The sequence below is a fragment of the Lepidochelys kempii genome, chromosome 16, assembly GCF_965140285.1.
Source record: "Lepidochelys kempii isolate rLepKem1 chromosome 16, rLepKem1.hap1, whole genome shotgun sequence".
Taxonomy (NCBI): domain Eukaryota; kingdom Metazoa; phylum Chordata; order Testudines; family Cheloniidae; genus Lepidochelys; species Lepidochelys kempii.
In genome coordinates, this window is record NC_136395.1 from 25,957,501 (window position 1) to 25,982,794 (window position 25,294).

Consider the following 25,294-nt stretch of genomic DNA (forward strand, 5'->3'; position numbering starts at 1 on the left):
TGTTATATTAAATATTTATATAGCACCATAACTTTGACTGGCACTTTTCAAAAATTAAAAAAGAGAATTTGAGAGATAAAAGACCAAGTTTTAGTCCAGATCAAGTGGTAATGGCTGCCTTAAGCAGTCTTCTGACAAACAGGGCTAGTTAGGCAAACAGCAACAGAGCATTAACTTCAGTGCCATTATGAACACCACAAAAATAATCCCTCCTCCCCGCAAATCCCTTCCTAATGAGATATAGTAAAATACAGAAGTTGCCAACAAAATCTGGAGTAGCATTCAGTTATAAGAACTATAACCTCAGCTAACAAGTCCTAGGAAGGATTCCCATTCATTCCGTTTATATGCTAAATGCAAAATTCCCATGCATTCTATATGCACATTCACATTTTTATACCATCACTATGAAACAGACTTAAAGACTACATTATCAGGGAAATATTTTAAAAATGTACTGTAGTGCCAGGTACCCAGTTAAATAAAGTTATAAACTTTCAGACAATGAGATGAAGATTGCCAAAAGAACTGTAGACTATGGCACCTCCAGGCAAAAACTGAAATTTATTAATTAATTTTCTTCCCTGCTCTCATGTTTGCTTGTAAAGATTAGATTGTAAAAGGATCTCATTGAGATCCAAAATTCTTCTAACAATATTTTCAGTTCCAGTTCCAAACACGTATTTTTTTTTATCCTCAGCTCCTAATTATGGCTTCTCTTTCCTTCTAAAAATGCATTTATCTCTCTCAGTAAAAAGAACAGCAATAATATGTCGAACAACCCTGAAATAAATTTTGTCATGTAAAAAATTAATTACGCATTCCAAACCTGGTCACTGTAGTCCTCTGGGAATTTCCTCCGCACCTCAGGATCTGTAAATAATTGACAGATAATATTAATTGGCTTTGGATTAGTGAGCAAGCAGAGAATCACACATTAATATTTGATCAGAAGATGATAGCAACCCTGGCAGGGGATCCAAGGAGGGCAGCTGAGGCTGTAATGTTGATAAGAGCAAGGAAGGACTCTTCAAGGCTCTCCCTTTACCCTCTTCGAGAAAGACAAAAAAGAAATAAAAAGACTCAATGCTACTGTTAACTTTAGGCTGTTACCTAATGCAAAAATCTTACTAGCTGCAAATTGCCAGCTACATGTGTTGCCAGAAAACAGTTTTCCAAATGTGCTTTGACTTTTTATTTTTAATCAGATACCTCATTTAGCCAACTACAGACACTGGGTTGATAAACCTCTATAGGAAACAGTTTTAAGTAGGACCAGATCACAGCTCTTTCAAGGCTGACTCAACTACATAGTGGGAGAGAAAGCACACTCCTTTGCAAACGTATAACAATATTTATCAACAATTTGAAAGAACTAATTAAAGTAGCAGTGAACATCTCTGCTCATTTGGAAACAAATTTTAAATGTTTCATGATAGTACACATCAAGACAAAGGTTTGTCAGTATAAAAAAATATGGTAATACAACCTAACATGAAGTTATGTTCTATTTAATACAATTAGACTCGTTAAGAAAAAACAAAAAAATCTAGACAAATAATTTATACAACAGTCTATTTAAAACAGAACTCTTTCAAGGCCATCTGTTTTTCTAAGGAGTGTTTCCAAGACTGCCAAATTCTATATTATCAGTGCATTCTTTAATTATGAAAATTAGTAGATAAAATTAGATACTGTTTCGTGTCTAAAATATCAGACCTGGAAAAAATTAGTTATTTATTCAAAGAAATTATCAGTATACTGTATAGTATCTAACATGTGTGTGCAACTGTGATCATTTTCAATTGTTTGAAGCTTAGCATGTTGAATACATTGTTACCAGATGCTTGACTTTTTATAAAATGTTTCCACAAGTTTTGATCATTATGTAGGGAGTAAGGTTTTGTAAACAATCTTTACTGCTCAATTATTGTTATACTGCACTGGAGTTAGGGCTTGAGGGGAAGAGAATCATTTTATGACATATACACCATATACTTTTATTTTTAAAATTGGTCCCCACCCTAGATTTCTCACTGGCAAAGTTTGTTTTACTAATGCATTAGTTGATTGGCTGTTCAATTGCTAACAGATGCAAAATTTTCATGAAGCTAGATTCACTTTTACTAAAGTAATTAAAATACACAGCAAGTATATTTTAAGAACAAGTTAACAATAACTTCTTATGTTAAATTTTCTACATGGTTAGAAGTTTAGGTAATTTTAATACTTCACTCTGATTTTTATATTTTCAAACCTTTATAGGCAAGCAGAATACAAGTACAAATATAATCAATGTGAAATGCAAAAATAAAATAAGCCACTAATATAAAAATAACAGAAGATTTCAGGTTCTAATATGTCCTCAGTTTTGAGTGGAAGTTCTCAAATCCACATATAGATGAATATAAAATATTTTAAGGGTCCAATCCTTTGAATACCTGTGAATAATTTTACTCACATGAGATTACACACACACACACACACACACACACACGTGTTTTCAGTATGCTACACAGAACACATCTCCACACCTCACAAATATGAACACACTATTTATTAGTAGGCTGCAGATTTGACAACCAGAATCAAGCAGACTATTATGATGGACATTCTATTTTAAATATTCATAAAAAGGAACTACATTATTTACATTTAAAGATAAACTTTCATGAGCTTCTAGAAATCCATTGCGGGGGAGGGGAGCCTAATTTGGAATCTAGGGAATTAGACATCTTATAAAATTGGATGAAAGGATAATAGGGGACTGGTATTTTCATTTAAACAACAGTTTTCTGGTAAAACATGCCATCTTGTTCCCAATTTGAGAAAATTCCCTGTTGAGCATATTTAATTTTTTGCCTTGCCCAGGTTTGTCTGGGGATATGTACAAATCTTACAGACACATTTATCAAAATAAATGTTTTTTGGCCTTCATATTTTCTGAGACAGTTAAAATCACCAAAAGATATAAAGGAATATACACTCATAACACATGGTTTACCACCTTGCTTTAAAATTAGGGTCCAAGAGGTCCTGCCACGTACACAGAAGACCTTTCCGCTATCAAGGTGGATCAAACTTTATAACCAACAACATTTAACCCAAAACCCTCACATCATGTACAATTTCTATTCCACACTTCCTTTAATGGCCACATAGTAAAAGGTATCTGCTCTTTAGTTGGCTCTCTCGGAAATTCCAAGCCACATTCTCCACTAAAATAACAGTTTAAAAAATTACTAGCCAACCCAAGATTCCAATAATATTTATCAAAATTCATATATACTTCTTACCTCTTGGATGAGATCCTCTACTTAAGCAACTTACTGGTGCAAAGGCCTCAACTAAGCACATACTCACTGTTCAAGAGATTTCACATTCCACATGTTTACATATACCTTGGGAAGCAATTCTGCATCAAAAACCATCCTTCCAACAAACTGAATTACCTTGTATGTCAGCAAACATGTTGCTATTATAGGCCAAGATCTACTTTCACCTAAGGCACTTGTCATGGAGCAAATAAGATTTTAATGGTTTTTGCTAGTGCTTTGATATCTTTGAGGTTTACTTCCTCTTAGAAGTCATCCCCATTAAACTGCAACTGTATAAAAGTCATTTAAAAATGACTAAAGACAACCAAAGATCAATACTCCAGAAACACCAGCCAAGGGATTTTGTAAAGTATCTTAACTTTGTCTGTGGAACAGCATAGGCTTTAAGTCTTTACCATGATATTTGACTTTTACAAAAACCTATATATTTCCCTCCCTGTAAACAATCCTGCTTTCCCTCTCAGAAGTAGTCAGAGGTATAAGTGGAGGCATGTCTGCAGAAAAGGCAGCCTACATTTTATGGGGTTCTACACCCAGAAATAGTCTCGGGCCATGGTGAAGTACAAGTGACTGGAGAACACAGACAGTGTTTATTACCTATAGATCAAATAGTCTTTGCTCTCTAAAATGCAGATTTTTAAACAGTTCTCTGTTCCACATATGCACCAAATGTGTGTGCGGTGGTGGTGAGTGGAGCTAAATTTTTTCAACATGCCTGTTCAAGTCTGTGTGTCTTTTGATTGGGCTACACGCTGAATAGGGTTTGGCAAAATTATTCTCCACCACTCAGAGAAAGCCAGACTAGAATTTAAATAGCTGCATGTACTTAAAATCCCTGCTCTCACTACATTCTTTGTGCTGCAGAACGCTAGTACCCTGATGGAACCGGAGGCAGCGATCTCTTGGTGCAGATCTGCCAATTTTTAACTAAGCACAGATTTTGCCTTAATGAAACACTGTGCCAACCGACATTGAAATTGATGCATATAAATTGTGTTCTTTTCTCAGAAGATAATCACCTGATAGATGCAAGAGTACTGCCTGCTGGCCAATAAAGCCACGTAAGGGATCTATAATGTGAACTAACCAAAATAGATTACAAATGTTTAATAGTGCATCTCTATAAAAGAGAAAATTATTGATTGCCATAAAATAGGGCCATATCTACACTATAAACTTGCCAGTATAGCTATGTCAATCAGAAGTATGAAGAGGGTGTGGTCCCTGACCGATAAAAATATGCCAACCAAACCCCTAAGTGTAGATGCAATTATATCGGCAAAAATATAGTTATGTCGGTATCGCTTATTTAATTTGGCATGGCTGGAATAAATGCAGTTTTGCTAGTCCAAGAGTCATCCACAGTCTGAGCTGTTTGCAGGTAAAATATACCCGTATACCTATACTCACAAAGCACTCCTAATGTACACATGGTCCCAGATACATAATATTTACCTAATAAGATCAACAGCACTGGGATTTTAGATGACAGTTTTATGTAAAGTTTATTTGTGACAAAAGTACTTAATCTTTGGAAATGCTGGATTTACAAAAATATTTAGTGATATTAGGGATTTAGTCTTTAGGGATAATAAAAATATTAGTCAACAGCAAGCAAGTGTAATCAACACACAAACAGCAGGTTACCTTTGATTTGCTTTGTATTAAACTATCCAACATACCATACTGATACATGTACTCTGGGTAAATATTCAAGAATCTCTGCAAATTGTATTGTGTATTCAGTAAGCTGAGTAATAAAATATGTGAAAGTTACAAAAACATTGGCCGTGAAGAGTGATTACCAAAATCCATAATTTAAGCAGCTTCACCAACATAACCTGGGATCAATGTTTTAAAACATCAGGAAAGCAGAATATTAAAGTACACTCAGCAATCTTTTGTTAAATATCCTGTTCTCTATCTTATGATCAACGTTCTAATTTTTCATCTCCTATTTATCCAAAGACATTTTTTGTTTTTTATTTTCCATAACTTAGGATAAAAAATTTTACCTAGCTCTTTAAAGTTATTGGAGGTAAATGCAGAGAACTATTCATTGCAAGGCTCTCTGCACCATTTAAGCCCTCAAAGCGTTTAGGAGTCCAAAGGGGTTTCTGTACCCTCTGTATTCTGGCAGGGGACTTTGTGTCTGAGCTTAACAGGCTGGTTATTAGAGAGACAAGGCGAGCCAACACAGCAACAACAACACTGCACCAAACAGGCTGGAGCAGATGATATGGTTGTTTGGCAGCAACCCAATGGAGGACTAGCAAATCCACATTAAGATTTGGTGGCCTAGAAACCTCATATAAACTATAATATTCCATCTTATTGGCTGGAATTGCAATTTATGAGAGGTTATGCTGCCACCACACAGCCCTTCCCAGTTTGAGGAGCGATTCATCACTCAATCCATTTCCTACACAGTCAGGATGTGTTGGAGGGAGAAGGGGGACGGAGGCATGTGTGAATTTCACCCATAGTGCATGAACTACATTCACAGGTTATAATATTACTATATTTTACATCACAAAAGTAATTAAGTTCTACATGCTCTGCTAAAATGAGCTCACGAAATGTCTATAAACTACAAGTAGTTTTGATAACCTAAATAAAATCTCATACAGCCATTCAGTTGCCTATAATTAAACAAATTTCACTTAGGTTTTCATGTAAACACAACTTATTTTATACAGTTTACAACAACTCTCATGAATCATACTGCTGAGAATAGGACTGATCCTGCAGAACACTGTCAGACCATTGGTTTCAATGGGAACCAAGGACACTAAATATCTAGCAGGAGGTGCTAAGCACCTTGCAAGATCAAGCCCAAGGTCACCAAGAAGCTTGTTAATAAAGATGCTGAAATATAAAGGTTCTGTATACAATTTGCTTTGCAGAACACACTTCTTAACAGCACCAGCTTGGCATATGTACAAAACCTGGCAACCTGCAGTTAAGCAAACTAATTCTATATTCTCTGTCTGGCAGCAATTCACTTGTGTGTCTGTATGTTTTTACAAGTACTCTGTGTATTACATTACGTCAGCTCCATTGCTCTGAGTTTTAAATGGTCTGGGAACATTTTATTAATCATTCTATATCTTTATTTGGAAAACAACACACACTGGAAAAGAGTACATCGCATTATATTTCTACTTTAATTCTTTTCTCCACTATATGTCCATCACCCTTTGAAAAAAACTTCAACAATGTACAGAGATTAGAAGATTGTATTATATATGCACATACTATGGTGTTATGACCAGAGAACCACTTACAGATAAAGCAGCGGTTCTCAACCTGTGGACCGCATGCGGCCCAATTAGCAGACATCTGCGGCCCAGCTCAGCTGTGTGCTAAAGGCCGGCCTGCGTGCCAGGGTCCACCAGGTTCCTGGCTGCCTGACGTGGAGGGGTCCAGGCTGCCTCACCGCCCAGAGCAGTGGGGGAGGGGGCGGAGCTGCCGGCTGGCCCCATGAGCTCAGGAGTCCAGGCCAGCCCCATGGGGTTGGGGGCCCAGGGTAGCTGCCTGGCCTCGTAGGCTCCAGGGTCCAGAGCAGTCACACAGCAGGGAACTGGAATCAGGGCAGCTGGTCAGTGCCACAGGCTCCGTGGTCTGGGGCAGACGCATGGTGGGGGTCCAGGGCAGGCAGCCAGTTGGGGTCTGGGCTGCTACTGCCCTCCCACGTGGCTCCTGCAGCCCATAATGTGTAATAAGTTGAGAATCACTGGGATAGAGAAAGCACCATGTACATGTTAATAGGTACATCAACCACAAGGTCAGAGGATTTAGGAGCAGTGCTCATCATCAACATTTATTTTATTTGTATAAATAAATCTCTGTGCATCTTGATAAAATGCACTCTGAGACCATGGAACTCCAGAACTAACACAGCCTAACTTAGATACAATGATCCTACGGAAATGCCACTTCATAACACTTACTTACTGTCTCTTTTATTCCGTGTTATTACTAACCTTTCTTTCCCAAACTGGCACTTGATTTCCAGATGGGTAAATAAATATAATTCTGCAGGAATATATTTACCACACTATGGATCTACTGTACTACAGTCCTAATAACCGATTGCATTTTTTAAAAAATCTTATCTTGGACACTAAACACATGAACTATATAAGTGCAGAGTAACCCTTTCTGGATTCTGTGCACCTGAATTCACAACATTCAGAATTAAAGGCCTTATTACAAACTAATTCCTGCAAAGCAAACTGAAAACATTACCCAGCATGCCAACCTTCTCTATAAGGTCAAAATAGGTCCAGGATGACTACTGACACACGCAAGGCCCAATCCACCATGGACAGAGTACCCATAACAGCACATAGGGAACCAGGTACACACACCAATGGGGGATTCCGCAGACATACATTCATCACTGAGGTCTATTACCAACACTGATATCAATTACATCTGCTCAAGCAAATATATGAAAATTACTTCTTTGAATATAAAGTTAGGGTAACATGAAAACTTAGAACACGCAGCCTACTGGCTATTTGTCCCCGGCAATTACCAATAAATAAATAAAATTGGCTGTGGCTTTTCCCAACTGTGATTACAGACAAGGAGAAAAAGCCTTCCCAATTCAATATATGGTAATCACTCCTACTCAATGCTTCCAAGTGAGCATCAATTCAATTAGGAATTCTAACATTTCTCAGTTCTAACCCTGCTCAGGCAGGGACCACTACAATCTAAAAACCTGCCTTCAATTAGGGCGGGTGGAATGAATTTACTGGCAGAAGCATGGGAGAGCAGAGATCCTGAAAGCCTTTTATCTAGCCTACAATGTAGTTATGGCAAATCACAGGGTCTGAAGATTTTCAGTGTGCCAGTCACCTACAAATTTACTTGCACAAAACAATTGGGCCTGTGCCAATGAAGGGAGCTTAAAAAGACATGGAAAAAAAAATCCTCAGATAGGCACCAAAACAACTAACAACTTTGGTAGGCCTGGAATTCTAGGGATGTTCATGAACACAAATTTTCACAGATGTCAATGAAATAGGCTGGTAGGATAATGCAGAAATATGTTTTTTTTAAAACTGATCACATTCAGATCAATGCAAAGTAACAAAACATACATATGGACAAAGAAGTATCAGGGACACATGATAGTCAGACAAAGATTAAAATTGTGCAGAAAGTGGTCAATATCGTCACAATTCCAACACAGAGTTAAAATAAAACAAGCCCCACAGTTTTCCTCTTTTCTATATCTATTCTACCCGTTAAACCCACATTTTCATCATACTTCATACCTGTAAGATACCCTGGGTTTCCCCAGTTGAGTTTTAATTAATAGAAAGTACAGTTAGAGAGTTTAGCCCGTATTTACTGGAGAGACACAATAAATTATTTTACACAGACTCCAAAAAGCTGAAATCTGCCTGAGGCTTATTGGTGAATGGTGCTTAAACATAAATTATGGTACACAAAGTTTACAGTAGGAGAAAAAAGTCTCAATACTTACTGGGCTTTTTTAAAAAACGTTTTCCAGAATATTATTTACAACGGTAAAGTAGTAATGAAGAACCTATAAAACAGCTGAATTAGCAGAGACAAATTTATGAACTAGCTATGATTTTCTTTTTTCAACTAAGGAAGATAAAATAAAAGTTTCAGGTAATTAAAGATTGTATCTACTTATCCCTGAGAATGTTTAAATAAAGATAATATCTGAAAGTTTCTCAGGAATATACCTGCAGATTAATATTAATAAAGTTTAAGGTTAAATGCAGTGCTACAAGTTGTTAGGGAGTAAAACAATTCTGAATGGGAAAGTATATGTATGATACTATTCCAAAATGCATGTCTGTGTACCAACAGAAAAGTTAGAGACTTCAACTAAGAATGTTGCATGGAGTAAAATGAAACAAAGGCTGTTCTATTTTCTAGGATTTATATTTGACATTTAAATATTTTTCCTCTACACTGTAAAATATGAATTGCCTGGTAAATTCAGACGAGTATTTTCCCAAAGTGAATTACAAAAATGATGTGTCCCCACCTCAGTCCTCTTGCCAAGGAATGCAGCTTACATCACAAAAAGCAGCTGCTGTCAAATCAAAACATAGTGCCCTGCTATAAACTATGATTTGCATAGAAACCCCATTCCAGGGAAGAACCAATGGGAAAGAATTGCAATGGACTTAATATGCAAAAAGAAGAAAAAACAAACACATAGATCACATGCCTGAAAATAAATATAAGATTTCCTTTACCACTATTTAATTTTTACTGCTCTTTCACTCAAAGAATTATAGGTGGATACAATAATCCTTCCCCATAGAGCTGAAACACACATTGTAATACGTGATTACAGTGTCTGTCACTGCAAGAGATGATCAATTATAAAAAAATATTTTTACATGAAGTAAAAAATTGTTTGTTCTCAGTGAAGAAATGACACAACTAACTTCCCTGTATTATCTGGATAGTACTCCGGCTTTTTTCACCCTATACATTTATGAGTCAATACAAATGTATAGCAAAAAACAGTGTTTCCATATTCTATAACAAGGGTTTTTATTAAATTAGATTTTTTAACTAACATGTTTTATTAAATTAGATTTTTTCCCAATGGAATATATAATATTGTTCTGTTAACTATGAATATGATACGAGACACAGTATGGTGTACTTAACACCATTTCAGACAAATATTTAATAGGGGACAGTTAAAGACAATCAATTAATACAGTTACTACCCTCCCTTACAAAAATTTGCTCAACAAAAAGCTAAAAGCAAGACTTTGAAATTAGCTGTAAACTATATAATCTCATTGTTCAATTTCATGGAGTTTAAAACACTACCTTTCCCCTCCCCACAAGCCAAATGTTAATCCATGCTGTAACCTGATTTAAATTTTCCAGCTGACAGGATGGGAATATGCTACTGTGGCATATCAGTCTGCTATGTTTCTCTTTTACTCTCAGCTATTCCTGCACCATTTCCACACTTCAGTATGACAATCAAGTGAAGAGCTGTGATTTTTAAGAAGCAAATTTAACTATTTCAAAAGACAAGGCTTCTTAAATTGTTTTTTTTTAATGGCTGTGCAAATTATAAAAACAAGAAATATTATTCTCTATGTCCATATAGCACGATGGACAATTTTTTCTACAGTTAATCGGACAAAAAAAATTAACACTGAACTGTGATTACTCTAATGAAAAGCAAGCTATTTTAAACTGTTTCAGCAACAAATAACCAAGGTAGATTTGTACTACCTTAATTAAATAGTGATTTTTGCAACGACACAAAGATCTGAAAGAAATTAGTTACTAACATGCTTTTGGCCCTCCAAGATAAAACGGGATCACATTTCACAGAGTAGCAAGTTAAATTTTGAGACACATCACATACTATAGTACTTACTGTTGCATAACTAAAAAGGTATTTAAACTTCTTTTGAAATCTGCCAACTCCTCAATGTGCTCTAACCAGTAAAGATGAATACTTCTACCTGCCCCTAAATTGCTGCAGCATTAAATATAGATAATATCGGGGGGTCGGGGGGGCATATACAAAAGTCAGAAAAAACAAAACAGAACACAGACTCAGATAGAAACTATCTGCCACAAATATCATTTGTTTTCAAGTTGCAAATTCATAAACACAAAAAAGCATTTAATAAATAAAGTTCTTTACACTATACAAGGCATCAAGAAAATTTAATAGATAGCTAAAAAACCTAAACAAAACACTACGCTAACAACATGACTACAGCATTTATCTGTATTTAAAAATGATAAATACAGCTTCATAATACCAGCCATTTCAGAGCATCAAACCACTAAAGTTATGCAAATTGCTACTATCAACACCTATAGTAAGTACATATAGCAAGATTCAATACGTGAAAGCATAACCCACCTGAGAGTGGCAAGCAATGGAAGCATTCATGTAACAGATTACTTTTCAAACTAACATTCTATCCTTCAGACATAATCTGCATCTATGTGACTATTTATGCATAAATAGCAGACACTGACCGATTGTTTTCAATTGTTACGAATGTAGTACAGTTACCAATTAAGTTAATCAACAAGTACTTAATACATCAGCTGTTGCACAAATAATGAGGCCATTGACATTAATGCAATAAAATCTGTGGGTTGAGGGATTGTGATTTTTTTCAGAAAATGTTGAAAAGTTTTGCCCTGTGAGTTCATATCCACTGTAATTAATATATAAGCAGCATATGAAGTTTACAATTTGTATCCAAAATGGTGTCACATAAAGACTCAACTAAAATGATCGAGAAGTGGAAACAATTGAGAACAGAAGCTATATCAAAAGTGAACAGGAAAAAACCTGCTTGAGGAAAAGGGAGGAAGGAAAAAAAATGGAATTTAAAGGAAGTGTTCAATAGTAGGCACACACACAATTTCAGTAGCTTTTCAAGCAATTACTGATCATAGGTTTTATTCTTATTACATATTAACAGAAAAACAAGACTATTTTAGTTTTCAAGTTTAGTTTTGAGCTTAAAAATCTCTCTCATTAAATAAGTAATTTGATTGAAATTGCAACCTTTTCATGACTTTTTACTTGAAATTATATATGGTTTCAAGATATGGACTATGTTTTTCCAAACTAAAAACAGTTTATATTAGTTAGTATGACCAGGCATAGTGCCAAAATTGTCAAGAGAGGTAACAGTCCTATTATATATAAGACACCAAAAACACAGTACTATATTTTGCATTATGCCCTCAAGCTAAATTTCAATGGAATTTTTAAAACAAAAAAACCACATTTATATGTTTTATAATAATATTTTGTATAAACCGTATACACATACAATGATTATTTTAGGTCAGACATTTGTAATCACTTGTTTGGGTATGACATCACTACAGTTGCCAACCCTCCAGGATTGTCCTGGAGTCTCCAGGAATTAAAAATTAATCTTTTATTAAAGATTATGTCATGTGATAAACCTCCAGGAATAAGTCCAACTAAAATTGGCAACTCTACTTGTCACACCAATTCACAGCTGTGTCATTTACATACTATGATATCTTTAAAAATAAGCTATTACATATGGCCAGAATAGGTAAAGCTATTGTACCTTTCAATTTGATGGAGTGGAGTAGAACCCAATTTGATGGAGTGGAGTGGAACCCAAATTAACATAAAATAGCAACATTTATTTTAAAAAATCAAAATACTCCAATATTATTGTTAAATTAAAATGCTTTGGTTATAGTTATGAATATTATGAAGTGTAGCAAATTAAGTTATCGTAGCTTTTTTTTCATTGGTGAAAGTGCATACATATCTGTGTCTCACTTCTTCTACATATTGTCATTCATAAGTATGCAATTGTTTTCAAGTCACTGACAAACATTGAGACATGCGTCTTATGTCTTGGCTTTCAACGAAATTGAAGTCCATGATATTTGCCATAATTATAGCATTTTAATAACACAAGAACTGGTCTCAAACAAAATTGAAAAGGAATTTACTTCCACATTGAAAGTACATACTGTGAAAGAGAGAGGCCATTAGTCTGACCTTTATCACCATATGGTACTAAATTAGTTCACTTTGGTGAATTCACAAAAACAATTCATTTTAAGGATGACACTAAACTACATACTACCCATTCATGATGCTCTTATTTAGATTACGAATAAAAATTGAAAGACATACTTCTGATTTACACATAAAATTATAAAAGAAAAAAGGAGCCAGGTTTGATCATTTTTACAGATTTTACATTTTTTAATAATGTTTCCAAAAGCTGTTAATTTACAACAGATTCTCATTAATCAAGTATGGACCTTTGTCAATAGAAAACAGAGTTGGAGAAGGAATGATGTTATAGGAAACTATCCGTTCTTTTATATAAGAACTTTCAGAACAAAAATTGCAAAAGCATTCAATAGACTTATCCATGCAGTGGAGAACACTGTCATTTTCTCCAAATACCTGCAAAGATAAAAAAATGACTGTCTGTGCCAGGACCAGACAAAGACAAAGACGAAGAGAGAGGATTGAAGAGTGTCTGCATTGGTGGGACGCTTGCTTTCAATTGAAGACTATCTGGAGAAGGTCCATAAATCATTCAAGGCTATCACAAGGTAACGAAGAACTCTCATACTCTCATTTCTTATCTCCTCTGATTACTCTGAGAAGCCAAGCCCAGCGAAGACAGCATTGTCAGTAAATTCCTCCTTCTCACATAGTGACTGCAAAAGATGATGTCTTTCTGCTGCTAAAGAGGTTCAACAAAAGGTTGTCACTCACCCTCAATATGTCAAAGGCTTCTGAGTACCAAGTTAGATCCGCAAGTACATTTTCCAGCAGATGAACGAGCTTACCAGCCAGCAATAACATCCTGCCAAGTGTAAATCCCATTTGAGAATCTTCACTGCTTCTAGCAGCAGAACCTGACCTTCCAACCGGGATCTTGCTAAAGCATACTGAAAGCCTTGTGAACAGAATCTGGAAGATGAGGACTTCCAAACAGAATCAACATTATCTTTGTGGATAAGTGAGAATGAAAGAGCTTTGTTTAACTTAACGGCAAAGAGGGTCTCTCAATGGAGCTCTCAATGGCTCTACATTAGGCTGGTTGGTAGTTTCAGGCTAGGTAAAGACAAGCTGTTATACCATTCAGCTTAAAATTTAGAGAGAACTAAACAACAAGTTGAAGAACAACAGTGTTTCTGTTTTCAAAATCAACCTAGTGTTTAGAATGAAGAGAGTCCTTGTTCTCCCAACAGTTCAATGAATAAGATGAATTTTCACAGGGACATCAGTCTTCAACAAGAGGAGGCCAAGAATCACCAGGTAAAAGAGAAGAGATGATTCAATAAAGTGAAGACATATAGGCAAAGGGTAGGTAAAAAAGAGGGTTGGAAAGACTAGTATCTGTCAGAACAACTCTTCCACCAGATATAAGATGTCAAGATAGAGATCTCTATTTATCCTCAACTATTAGCATCTTCAGTGTGACTGGGATGATACTGTTTATTTCTTGGTGAAGAAAAGGAGAAGATCTGCAGCCCAGACTGCTTAAGATGAAGGTCCACACAGTGTGAAAAGTTTCAGAGTAGCAGCCGTGTTAGTCTGTATTCACAAAAAGAAAAGGAGTACTAGTGGCACCTTAGAGACTAACCAATTTATTTGAGCATAAGCTTTCGTGAGCTATAGCTCACTTCATCGGATGCAAGTGAGCTGTAGATCATGAAAGCTTATGCTCAAATAAATTGGTTAGTCTCTAAGATGCCACAGTACTCCTTTTCTTTTCACAGTGTGAAAACTAAATTGACAAACAATAGAAAAAAAATCACAATCTATACCTGAACCAAATATAGTACAGTATCAAAAAGCAAGAAGGTAACATGGCCAATTTCAAGTCACATTTCAGACAGATTTTCTATCACATTTGACTGAAGTCTGCAAAGTAACCATCCATTGCATGAAAAAAGATTTGGTCACAGACTCAAATAAATATTAAAATTATGGTTGGCAAATCTTCTTAGTGAACCCTACTGTGCTCTTAAACAAACAAACAAACAAACTGTTAGCTTTCATAATCCTCTGTTCTCCAACTAAGCCAGACAGTCAGCATTACAGGAAATCTAAGACATCATACAACCTCCTGCCATTTGAGTACACCCATAGCAGACATTCAACTTTTCAACAGGTTATATTTTTTTAACTGTTTTTCCCCCCTCATTTTGTTGAACAGGTTCAATAAATAAGTAATTTATTGTTTAAAACTAGCAAGGAAATTCACAGAAGTTTCTAAAGTCTTTTAATTTAATGCTCAGGAGCATCATAAATCATAAATTCCATAAAGAAAGGAAGAAGCATTTTTTTAATGTTTTTACCAAATTTTGTACATTTCCAGGTTGTCTGTAATAATTACGCAATGAGATTACATTTAGATGTTGAACAGAAGTATATTCTATAAGTAAACTTTCCACATAAAAGTTTATTAAAGGAACCTTTTCAATTTCTGTTTGACAAGTATATTTTCTCATAACCGTCTAATCAGAATATGAAGTTAATGGAGATATATTTTAAGTGTTCAGGCCATGAATAGTGATGTTCATTCCTTTCCAGGCTCTTTGTATTTATACTCCCAGACAGCAGAGTTGCCTGGTGACAGCCTATTCATTTCAACAGCAGCTGGCAAAGCCCTCCTTGTCCCCAAAATGTTGCGAAAAATAGTTAACTAATATTTCACACTACTGTTTAAATGCGAGAGGCCATGACTCCCAATGCCTCACAGAGCAGGGCTTACAAGATAAAACAGATTTTCTTAAGGTTGCAGCAGGTAAAAAAAACCCTGAGAAATACAACAGATCTGCATCACCTGTATCCAACATGCAACAAAAATAATCCAAAGAAGGTTAGTGCATGATCTAGAATCTGACAATACCAGACACAGGCAGGTGCTAGTTAGGGTGACCAGACAGCAAATGTGAAAAATTGGGACGGGGGTGGGGAGGTAATAGGAATCTATATAAGAAAAGAACCCAAAAATCAGGACATCTGGTCACCCTAGTCCTAGTATAAATCTATCAATTTAGCTTACATTTACAGAATGCAAAGTCTCATGCCACACAAAATAAGCCCAGAGGGACTACGGCTTTGACATTTTTACAAGAAACATTCACCATCTTTAATATTTACAACACATGTATTTCAAATTCGTTGTGGATCCTTACCTACTTTCCAAAGATTACTACATCTGGTAAAGGGTCAAATGTACATAGGAAAGTACACCTTTTCCAAGCTAAGCTTTTACAGCAAAAATAAAGGACATATATTTAGTACAGTCACAGTTTATAGTAAATCTAATTTGTACAAATACTTTGTCAAGTTAATAAGCATTATTTCTTTTATTTAAACCTCATCTAAAAAATTCTCTTAATAGTAATTACATGTCATATTTTCTACTTACCAGTGTCAACCAGGTAATTTTTAATTTGCTATGTTCTTGTGAAGAAAGCCAGACATAATATTTTACTTTAATGTACTTTTTAGAAATATTACATCACAGAAAACTCATGTAAAGACCACATTATGACCACTGATAATTTACCAAATAAAAAGACTGTAATCAATTACACTACAAAGAACTCAGAGGAATTACTAAGAAAGAAATATTTTTCTTGTTTTACTTAGTCTTCCCCTTATCAGAAAATCTTTTGTCTCATTTTATCAGCATTTTCCCAGAATTTCTATATTGCCACTATATTTGCTTCTCATTTAATGCTTCAAGTCTATTCTGACTTATTACATTTTCCATATTCCATAGTGTATTTTACAACCTGGATATCTTTCTATAACTGGCACAAAGTAAAACATCTATATTTCTAAAATTCATCAACCATAATAAACTCAGTTAGTCATACTATTAGGCTTTCTTCAAATACATACAAGTATTGCATTGTAGGAACATATTCATTGTTACACAGGTTGTCACATTTCAGGTTTAATATGAACTGACTCAAAAAGAACTTCAGAACAAAAGTGTCTTAGGAAAACAGCAGTTCCTGAAGTGTTATAGTTAAAAAAAAATTACTCCCCAACATTCATACAATTGTTTAAACCATGTAGAGAATTACTTCTTTGTTAATATACAACAATGCACACTGATTTCCAAGGACCAAATGACATGAAGTCCAAACTGTTTAAATAGCACTCCTTAACTATCATACTGTCAATACCATTGAATAAACAGTCTGAAAACAGATGGTTTATATTTCAAAATTTACAAGTTATGACGTGTGTTACCTTTTTTGAATATTGTGAAATTTTATACACACACTTTCAAGACTGCAGTTGTGTGGCTAATAACAATGCCATCTCTAATGAAAACCTTTTGAATACCTAAATCTTTACTGGTAGAAAAATATGATTTAGACCACATTTTGTTGTCCATGAAATGTCATGACATTCTGTTGTGATTAAAAATATTTAAATAAAAAATTTACCATGAAGATATTACAGATCGCTGTATCCATTAAAACTTGCTTATTTCAAGATGCAATTTGCATTCCTACTGTGACAGATGCTAATGCAAACAATATTTATACCAAGTATTATCTACCAATTTACCTTCTGTTTTCAAGAACTACTGACCAGCAGAAAGATAATTAGCAGAAAATGGCTGAAGTACGACATCTAAAAGCACCACAACTTCCTAAACTAAAGAACTACGTATTCTGTAGAAAATTATTGTGTTGATATAAAATTAAAGCACAGCACATAAATCTTATTTCCACTAAACACTGAAAGAAGTACTCAAAATAGTTTTATTAAGGTAATGACAGAATATTTTTACTAAATTGACAATTGTGGATTACTCAGATTTTCTTTCTTGAAGAAATCAAAGTGTAACATTTAGGTGGAATTAAATACCAATCTAGACAGCTGCATTTCCCGTTTAAACAAAGACAAAGGATAATCTGCTACAGAAAATTCAGTATAGGTTGCTACCTAAGCACATAAATTACTACAAGTTGGAAAAAAAAACAGTGAAAGGTTCTACAACCTAAAATTGTTGCCTTGGCAATTGAAAGAGATATAACAAATGATAACTGGAGATAAGGATGGTACGTGAAATCTCTGTGTGTGTTAAATTGGTCTAATGACCGGTTTTTTATCTTTGGAATTAAAGGTAAAAATTTATACTGGAATTCCAAACTTAAGTAACAACTCTATAGAATAACACATACATCTACCAAAGTTGAGTGCTTTGCTTCATGCAGAGATATGAAAATGTCTAGGCTCAGAGATAAATATCATGCAAAAATTGGAAAGGCAAGCCAGTGTTTCACTCTTATATTTTAAATCTTATATGGATTTGTGCTGGAAATGGCCCACCTGATGATCACTTTAGATAAGCTATTACCAGCAGGACAGTGGGGTGGGAGGAGGTATTGGTTCATATTCTCTCTGTATATATAAAGTCTGCTGCAGTTTCCACGATATGCATCTGATGAAGTGAGCTGTAGCTCACGAAAGCTTATGCTCTAATAAATTGGTTAGTCTCTAAGGTGCCACAAGCACTCCTTTTCTTTTTGCGAATACAGACTAGCACGGCTGTTACTCTGAAACTCTTATATAATGTTACCGTATCAGATAAAAGATCTTTATCTTTCATACCTTTTCATGTTTGTTGGAGAAATTCCCTTCTGCTCCCCTATGCCCAAATAAATTTGTTAGTCTTTAAGGTGCCACAAGGACTTCTCGTTGTCTATGCTACAGAAAACATTCAGAGTTCAGTCCTCTTCGGCTATGGTTGTAAGGTTTGGGGTTTGTTTAAGCTTAAAACAATCTGCTCATCTTGGCATTTGAAGACCCCAAAAACTGCAGCGACCCGGACATTCAAAATTGGAGACAGCAACCCTACAAACTCCAGAAGTGGAAGGCTAATTACAAATAATTTATATGACTATCCCCCAAAATATCCCAAAAAGCTTCCCAAACTATGGACAGACCCGCTGACGTCATCTCCAGGATAACCAACTGGCACACCACATGCTAGGCAAAGGGGCTTTCTTACCAAAAGTATGATTAAATATTTAATCTCCATACAGATTAGACCTCTGTTTTTTAGAAATGTCAACCCTGAAGACCTACACACAGATTACATTTAACAAAACTCATCTATCAGCCTGGGATGGGCTAAAGGACTGCCAGGATTTGAAACTAACATTCCCAGGATATTTAATAATTTTAACCTGAAATTTATGCAGTAGACTACATTGAATCAGTTTTCCCTGCTCTACTTTTAGTCAGCCATTTTCTATATTCTTCCCCCTGAGGGTGGTTGTGCCTTTATAGCTACATAACCTGCAAGTGTTCATAAGGCGTTAGCTTGTACAATTTCTTCAGATGGCCAGAAAAGGTAAGCGCCAAAATCCACATAAAAATCATACTCAACTATACAGCTAACCAAAATACATCTGCACTGGTGCTCAGTAGCATTTAGAGATTTGTTGAATGCAAAACAGCAGATATTATCCAGTATGTAGCAGAAATAAAATATTCTGAACAGAGAGTATGCATTTATTCCCCTAACTTTAAGTCACCTGTGCACAGGAATATCATAATGTAAGATACTTTAAAAATATAATGTAAGACTGCATAATATAAAATGTCAGGTTTCAGAGTAACAGCCGTGTTAGTCTGTATTCGCAAAAAGAAAAGGAGTACTTGTGGCACCTTAGAGACTAACCAATTTATTTGAGCATGAGCTTTCCATGAGCTTTCGTGAGCTACAGCTTACTCACGAAAGCTCATGCTCAAATAAATTGGTTAGTCTCTAAGGTGCCACAAGTACTCCTTTTCATAATATAAAATGATACTGTGAATAAAAATGTGAAAGCCTTAATATTCTTATGGATTGCAAAAGCAAAATATTAATCAATAGAATTAAAATAAATTTTCTCTGAAATGTATGTGGGTTTTTTCCAGTACTGAAAAACCCTAAAGTCTTTGAACTTCGCAATTTCTACAGAGAACTGTAAAAGGACAGACACAAAAAAGAAATCTCCGTTAGAAAGTAACATGAGATACCGAAGTTGGCATTTTATTTCTTTAAACATACTGATATCCTCTTGAATTATTCCCAAAGCCCTAAACTCCTCTAAATTTTCTGTCACTTCCAATAAAATTGTAACATTTAAGTTTGACACATTCCTTTTTTATTTTGAACAAGGAAGGAGTGGTGTAATAGACTTAACAGGTTCAATTGCTTATGAAGCGTAGCTGGCATATTGCGCTTAACTCTGCTCAGATTCTGACTAGGATGTGGAAAATGCAATAATAAAAATATTCAGAACTGTTTTGAATTAAGATTTTTGTGTATTAAAATTGATATTTAATTCTATTAAGGCTTTAGCTATAACAAAGATCTAATAGTTGTAATACTGCCGATCAGTTAAACTTTCCCTTTTTGGTTTTTGTTTGCTTAGTATTTACTACCTACTTCTCAAGTTGGAACTAGCAAGAAAGAAATAGCATTTACTCCCCCTTGTTAATGATAAGAAGACTCAGTTTTCAGGTGAATTAGTTTCAATAGTCCCCCCTCTTATAACTCAAGTTATGGTACAATGTCAATGAATGAGCCATACAGTCAAATTTTACATTTAGAAACTGTTCTATGGCATTCATACCGGAAGTCTGCAGCAAACCTGTGAACTGAACCCAGATCTTGAGTCCCATTCTAATGCCTTAACCATGGAAGTGCCCTTCCCCCTCATTTAAGATTAAAAAAATTGATTTGTCTTGTCCAATCTGAAACCAAACCATAGGCATTATCGGTGGAAAACAAAATCTATTTTAGTTTATTTGAAGACATTGCCCTTGAATATATAATCAAGTTATCCATGTATATAAGAAACATGCTTAAGGAGGAAAAGCCCTTTCAGCAGAAAAAAAAAATCTGACAAAAGACACAAAGGTTCAGGGAACTTCAGAGTTGCTTTTATGTAGATTCTATAAAATATGTACCCTTGCTGGACAGAAGTCACCAAATAAAGATTAATTTTATCCACTATTAATCTATTAACACAGAATCAACATGAGATTACACAAACATAGGAACAGATTTGCTCTTTAAGCAAAAGAGGTTCTATAAAACCATAACTTCATAGTTTTCATAGGATGCCTGCTGGATTGCAGTTTGTAATAAATACAATTTGTTCTCTGAATTACATGGAATTTGATTAATTAAATACATAATAACCTGCAAAGGACAATCACATCCAAATATCATCCCAATGGAGACACTGTTACAGAAACTATGGCTTCAATATTACTCTTCTTTATAATTTAGGCATCCTTGGAAACTCAAACCAATGGCATCAAAGGGTTCTCAGTGACCACTAGACTTTTAATACAGCAGCCAACAACTAATGTTTAAAATATTCAAGGTCGTATTTAAACACCACTGATTATTATTTTGTTGATATACTTCAGCCCCTATAACGCACATCCCTCGGTGCTTTATTTGGTCTTTGTGCTTAGGCTTTGAACTGAATGACATTTATACACACACACAGTTCATATTAGTATTGTCTCTTCTCATTTACCAACCAGTAATAAAATACATACAAAAAAATATCATTACACAGAGTTGCAGCAATAATGTACTACATCTGTAGTGATTTGTTTTTCAGAGGGAGCCTCAAATGAAACAAAGGTGTAGTTGAGCTTTTATGAAAATGCTGTGAGTTAAAGTCATATTTAGATAGCTTTAAACCAATGCAGTCTATGACAGTGGTTCTCAACAAGGGGTCCACTTACCCCTGGGGGTATGCAGAGGTCTTCCAGAGGGTATGTCAAATCATCTAGATCAGCGTTTCTCAATCTGGGGATCCAGGACGGGTTTAGAGGGGTTGCAAGTTCAGGTTTGGCACTAAGGTGTGGCAAGGAGGGCAACTGCCTGGGGCCCCATGCCCACAGGGGGCCCCATGAAGCTAAGTTAAATGCTTCAGCCCCTGCCGCTTTGATTTATCTTGCGTACCCAGACTCCTGAAAGGGGTACAGTAGTTTGGAAAGGTTGAGAACCACTGGTCTATGATATACAATAAATGGGCTGGGTAATGGGTGTAAAATAGGAAAAACATTCAAAATACGCTTCCGGAAAGTTCCCAGATCAACACACCTAATTCCACATAGTTGTCTCCCTTGTGCAATATTTAAAGTCTAGGAACAAAAAGTTCCCTGCTCAAAAAAAGTAGATCTTGTCTATCTACCAACAAGGAGATTAACCAAAAAGAAAATGAGTGTTCTCCTACTTAGGATGACTTATCTCTTTTGGGGTAAAGTTCATTAACTGGGCAATATCACACAGAAGAGAACTTTGGTTGTGTTTACATTTATATGATTGGCCTATCTTGAATACAGTGTGCTTTCAGCTAGTATTAACAAAGCTAGCTTTAAGCTTCATCTGATACTGTATAATAAGAGGGCTTTCTAAGTAAGGAAGCTTACCACATGTGTAGTCAATACTATTAGCTTAAAAATTGTTTGTTTTTAAAAAGGAAGAAGCTTGATGCTATTCAACCCAACTAGACAGGAAATTTATCATTTCACTACATATTATAGAAAAAGAATGCCTAAACTTGGCTTCATTTTTCCTTCTTTAGCCAAGGCAAGGGTCTCAAAATGTTTTTAAATGCAAATTAAAACGGTTAGGAATATTTTATGTTCATTGAGAATTTTTGGCAGGCTGTGAGATTCACAGCAAAACACATTCACCAGCAAGTTATTTCCCAGCTAATGGAACTCCTGGACCAAGAATATGCTGTGTAAATTAATAAAATTCTTCCAATGCCACAGAAAACATACATTTGCCTGTCTGTTTAGAACCTGTGTGCAGATCATTAATATTTAATAACATCAAGATAACAGACCAAATCTTAGACTTGAAAGCACAACTCACTGCTAAAAAGTGATGTAAAAATGGCACCTTTTCACTCAACAGATCTTTCCATGTGTATTTGGAGTCACATCTAATATCTCAGAGTACATCTATACTAATTTTTTATTCCTGCTAGCACTACAGAGCCAATACAACTATGGGAGCATGAGCTGGACTCTTTTCTGGTTCACACAACATAAATTTTATTACTCAAATTCCAGAATTGGGGAAAGAGGAAACCATTTTCTGGCAGCTTGATTAAAAATAAGGGCCTGTTAGAAGTACCTCCAGAGGAGACAGATTAACCAAAGTGCAGGGAAAGTCGCCCAGGGGAAATAGTATCAGCACCATATACATGGTGCATGCATCTTTTATGTGTTGCATACTAATTAGTCCTATTTTGCTAATTTAGATTTTTAATCTGTCAACTATACTTCACATGCCCCCAAAGAGTGTTCTTTAAATGTGACACTGTTTGCTGACTGGTTATGCAGTTATGAATTAACTCTGTATAATATTACTAAAACATGTTTAAGAAGACATCCTAGCCTAAGTAAAGGTGATAAAAGACAGTTACCTTTTCCGTAACTGGTATTCTTCAAGATGTGTTGCTCATGTCCATTTCATATTAGGTGTGTGTGCTCACCACATGCTCCGGTGCCAGAAGTTTTTCCCTCAGCAGTATCCATAGGGGACTGGCTCTGGTGCCCCCTAGAGTGGTCCCTGCATGGCGCAGTATAACAGGTGCCGCCGGCTCCCCTCCCACTCAGTTCCTTCTTGCCGGAAACTCCAACAGTGGGGAAAGAGAGCAGGTTGTGGAATGGACATGAGCAACACATCTCAAAGAACACCAGTTACAGAAAAGGTAATTCTTTTTTCTTCGAGTGCTTGCTCATGTCCATTCATATTAGGTGACTCCAAAGCAGTACCCCTGGAGGTGGGTAGGAGTTCATGGATGTATCGATTGCAATACAGCTCTGCCAAATCCAGCATCATCTCTGGCCTGCTCAGTGATGGCATAATGAGCTGTGAATGTGAGGACAGAGGACCATGTTGCAGCTCTACAGACGTCCTGGATAGGGATGTGCGCCAGGAAGGCCACCAAAGATGCCTGTGCAATTGTCGAGTAGGCTCTGACAATCGGCAGCAGCGGAACCCCGGCCAGGTCGTAACAGGTCCTTACACATGAGGTAATCCAATTGAAAATCCTCTGCAAGGACACCGGAAGGCCCTTCATCCTATCTGCTGTAGTGATGAAGAGCTGAGCTGATTTACAGAAAAGCTTTGTAATTTCTAAATAAAATGCCAAGACCCTTCGGACATCCAGCATGTGAAGATACCTCTCTTCACTGGTCTTGTGCAGTTTGGGACAGAACACCAGAAGGAAGATGTCCTGGCTCATATGCAAGGTGGATACCACCTTCGGCAAGCAGGCCAGATGGGGCCGCAGCTGAACCTTGTCTTTGTAGAAGACTGTATACGGCGGTTCTGAGGTCAAGGCTTTAATTTCAGAAACCCATCTTGCTGACATCACCGCCACCAGGAAAGCAACCTTCCATGACAGGTGGGAAAATGAGCAGGAACGCAGCGGCTCAAAAGACGTGCCTGTGAGCCTAGAGAGGACCAAGTTAAGATCCCACTGTGGGATAGGAGTCCATACCTGCAGGAAGCGTCTCTCGAACCCTCTCAAGAATCTGACCGTCATGTCATGAGGAAACACCGTCTGTCCCTGGATCGGCGGGTGAACAGTGGAGATGGCTGCTAGATGCACTCTAATGGAAGTGTGCGCCAGGGCCTGGCTCCTCAAATGGAGCAGATACTCCAAGACCGCCTTTATGGAAGAACGCAAGGGAGAGATGCCACACTTGGACACCCAGTCGAAAAACCTCATCCATTTGGCCAGGTAAGTCAGTCTGGTTGAGAGCTACCTACTCTCCAGGAGGACCAGTTGGACTCCTTCTGAATAGGTCCGTTCCTCTGGGTTCAGCCACACAGCATCCACAACAAAAGATGGAGAGACTCTAGGTTGGGATGTAGGAGCTGACCGTGGCCCTGTGACAGCCAGTCTGGGCGGTTGGGCAGGGGCCAGGGAGGGGCCGCTGACAAGCTCATGAGCATGCCGAACCAATGTTGGCGAGGCCACGCCGGGGCTATCACAACAACCTGCGCTTTGTCTCTCTTGATCTTTGCCAGGACGCTGCTGCTGAGTGGAATCGGAGGAAACGTGTACATCAGGCTCTCTGACCACAACTGGAGAAAGGCATCGAAGAGGGAGCCCTTGCTCAGACCTTGCCGAGAGCAAAACTAGTGGCATTTCCTGTTCTGTCTGGTAGTGAACAGGTCCACTTGGGGAGTTCCCCACCTTTGGAAGATCATGCAGGCTACCTCTGGATGGAGCAACCATGTGCGGTGAGAGGAGAAGTTCCTGCTGAGCTGGTCTGCCAGCATATTCTTGACACCAGGAAGGTGACAAGCTTCCTGGTGGATTTTGTAGCTGATGCAGAAATCCCATAGACG

The 25,294-nt window shown here is 36.6% G+C and overlaps 1 protein-coding gene across 6 annotated transcripts in view; it reads right to left on the bottom strand.

Moving 5' to 3' along the window:
* Window positions 1–25,294, bottom strand: part of DENND1A (DENN domain containing 1A) — a 377,679-nt gene that overhangs the window by 298,140 nt on the left and 54,245 nt on the right. For all 6 annotated transcript variants that reach the window (XM_073313958.2, XM_073313955.2, XM_073313954.2 and 3 more), the window contains exon 3: window positions 830–873. In XM_073313958.2, coding sequence (XP_073170059.1) covers window positions 830–873 — 44 coding nt within the window. The remainder of the gene's footprint in view (window positions 1–829; window positions 874–25,294) is intronic.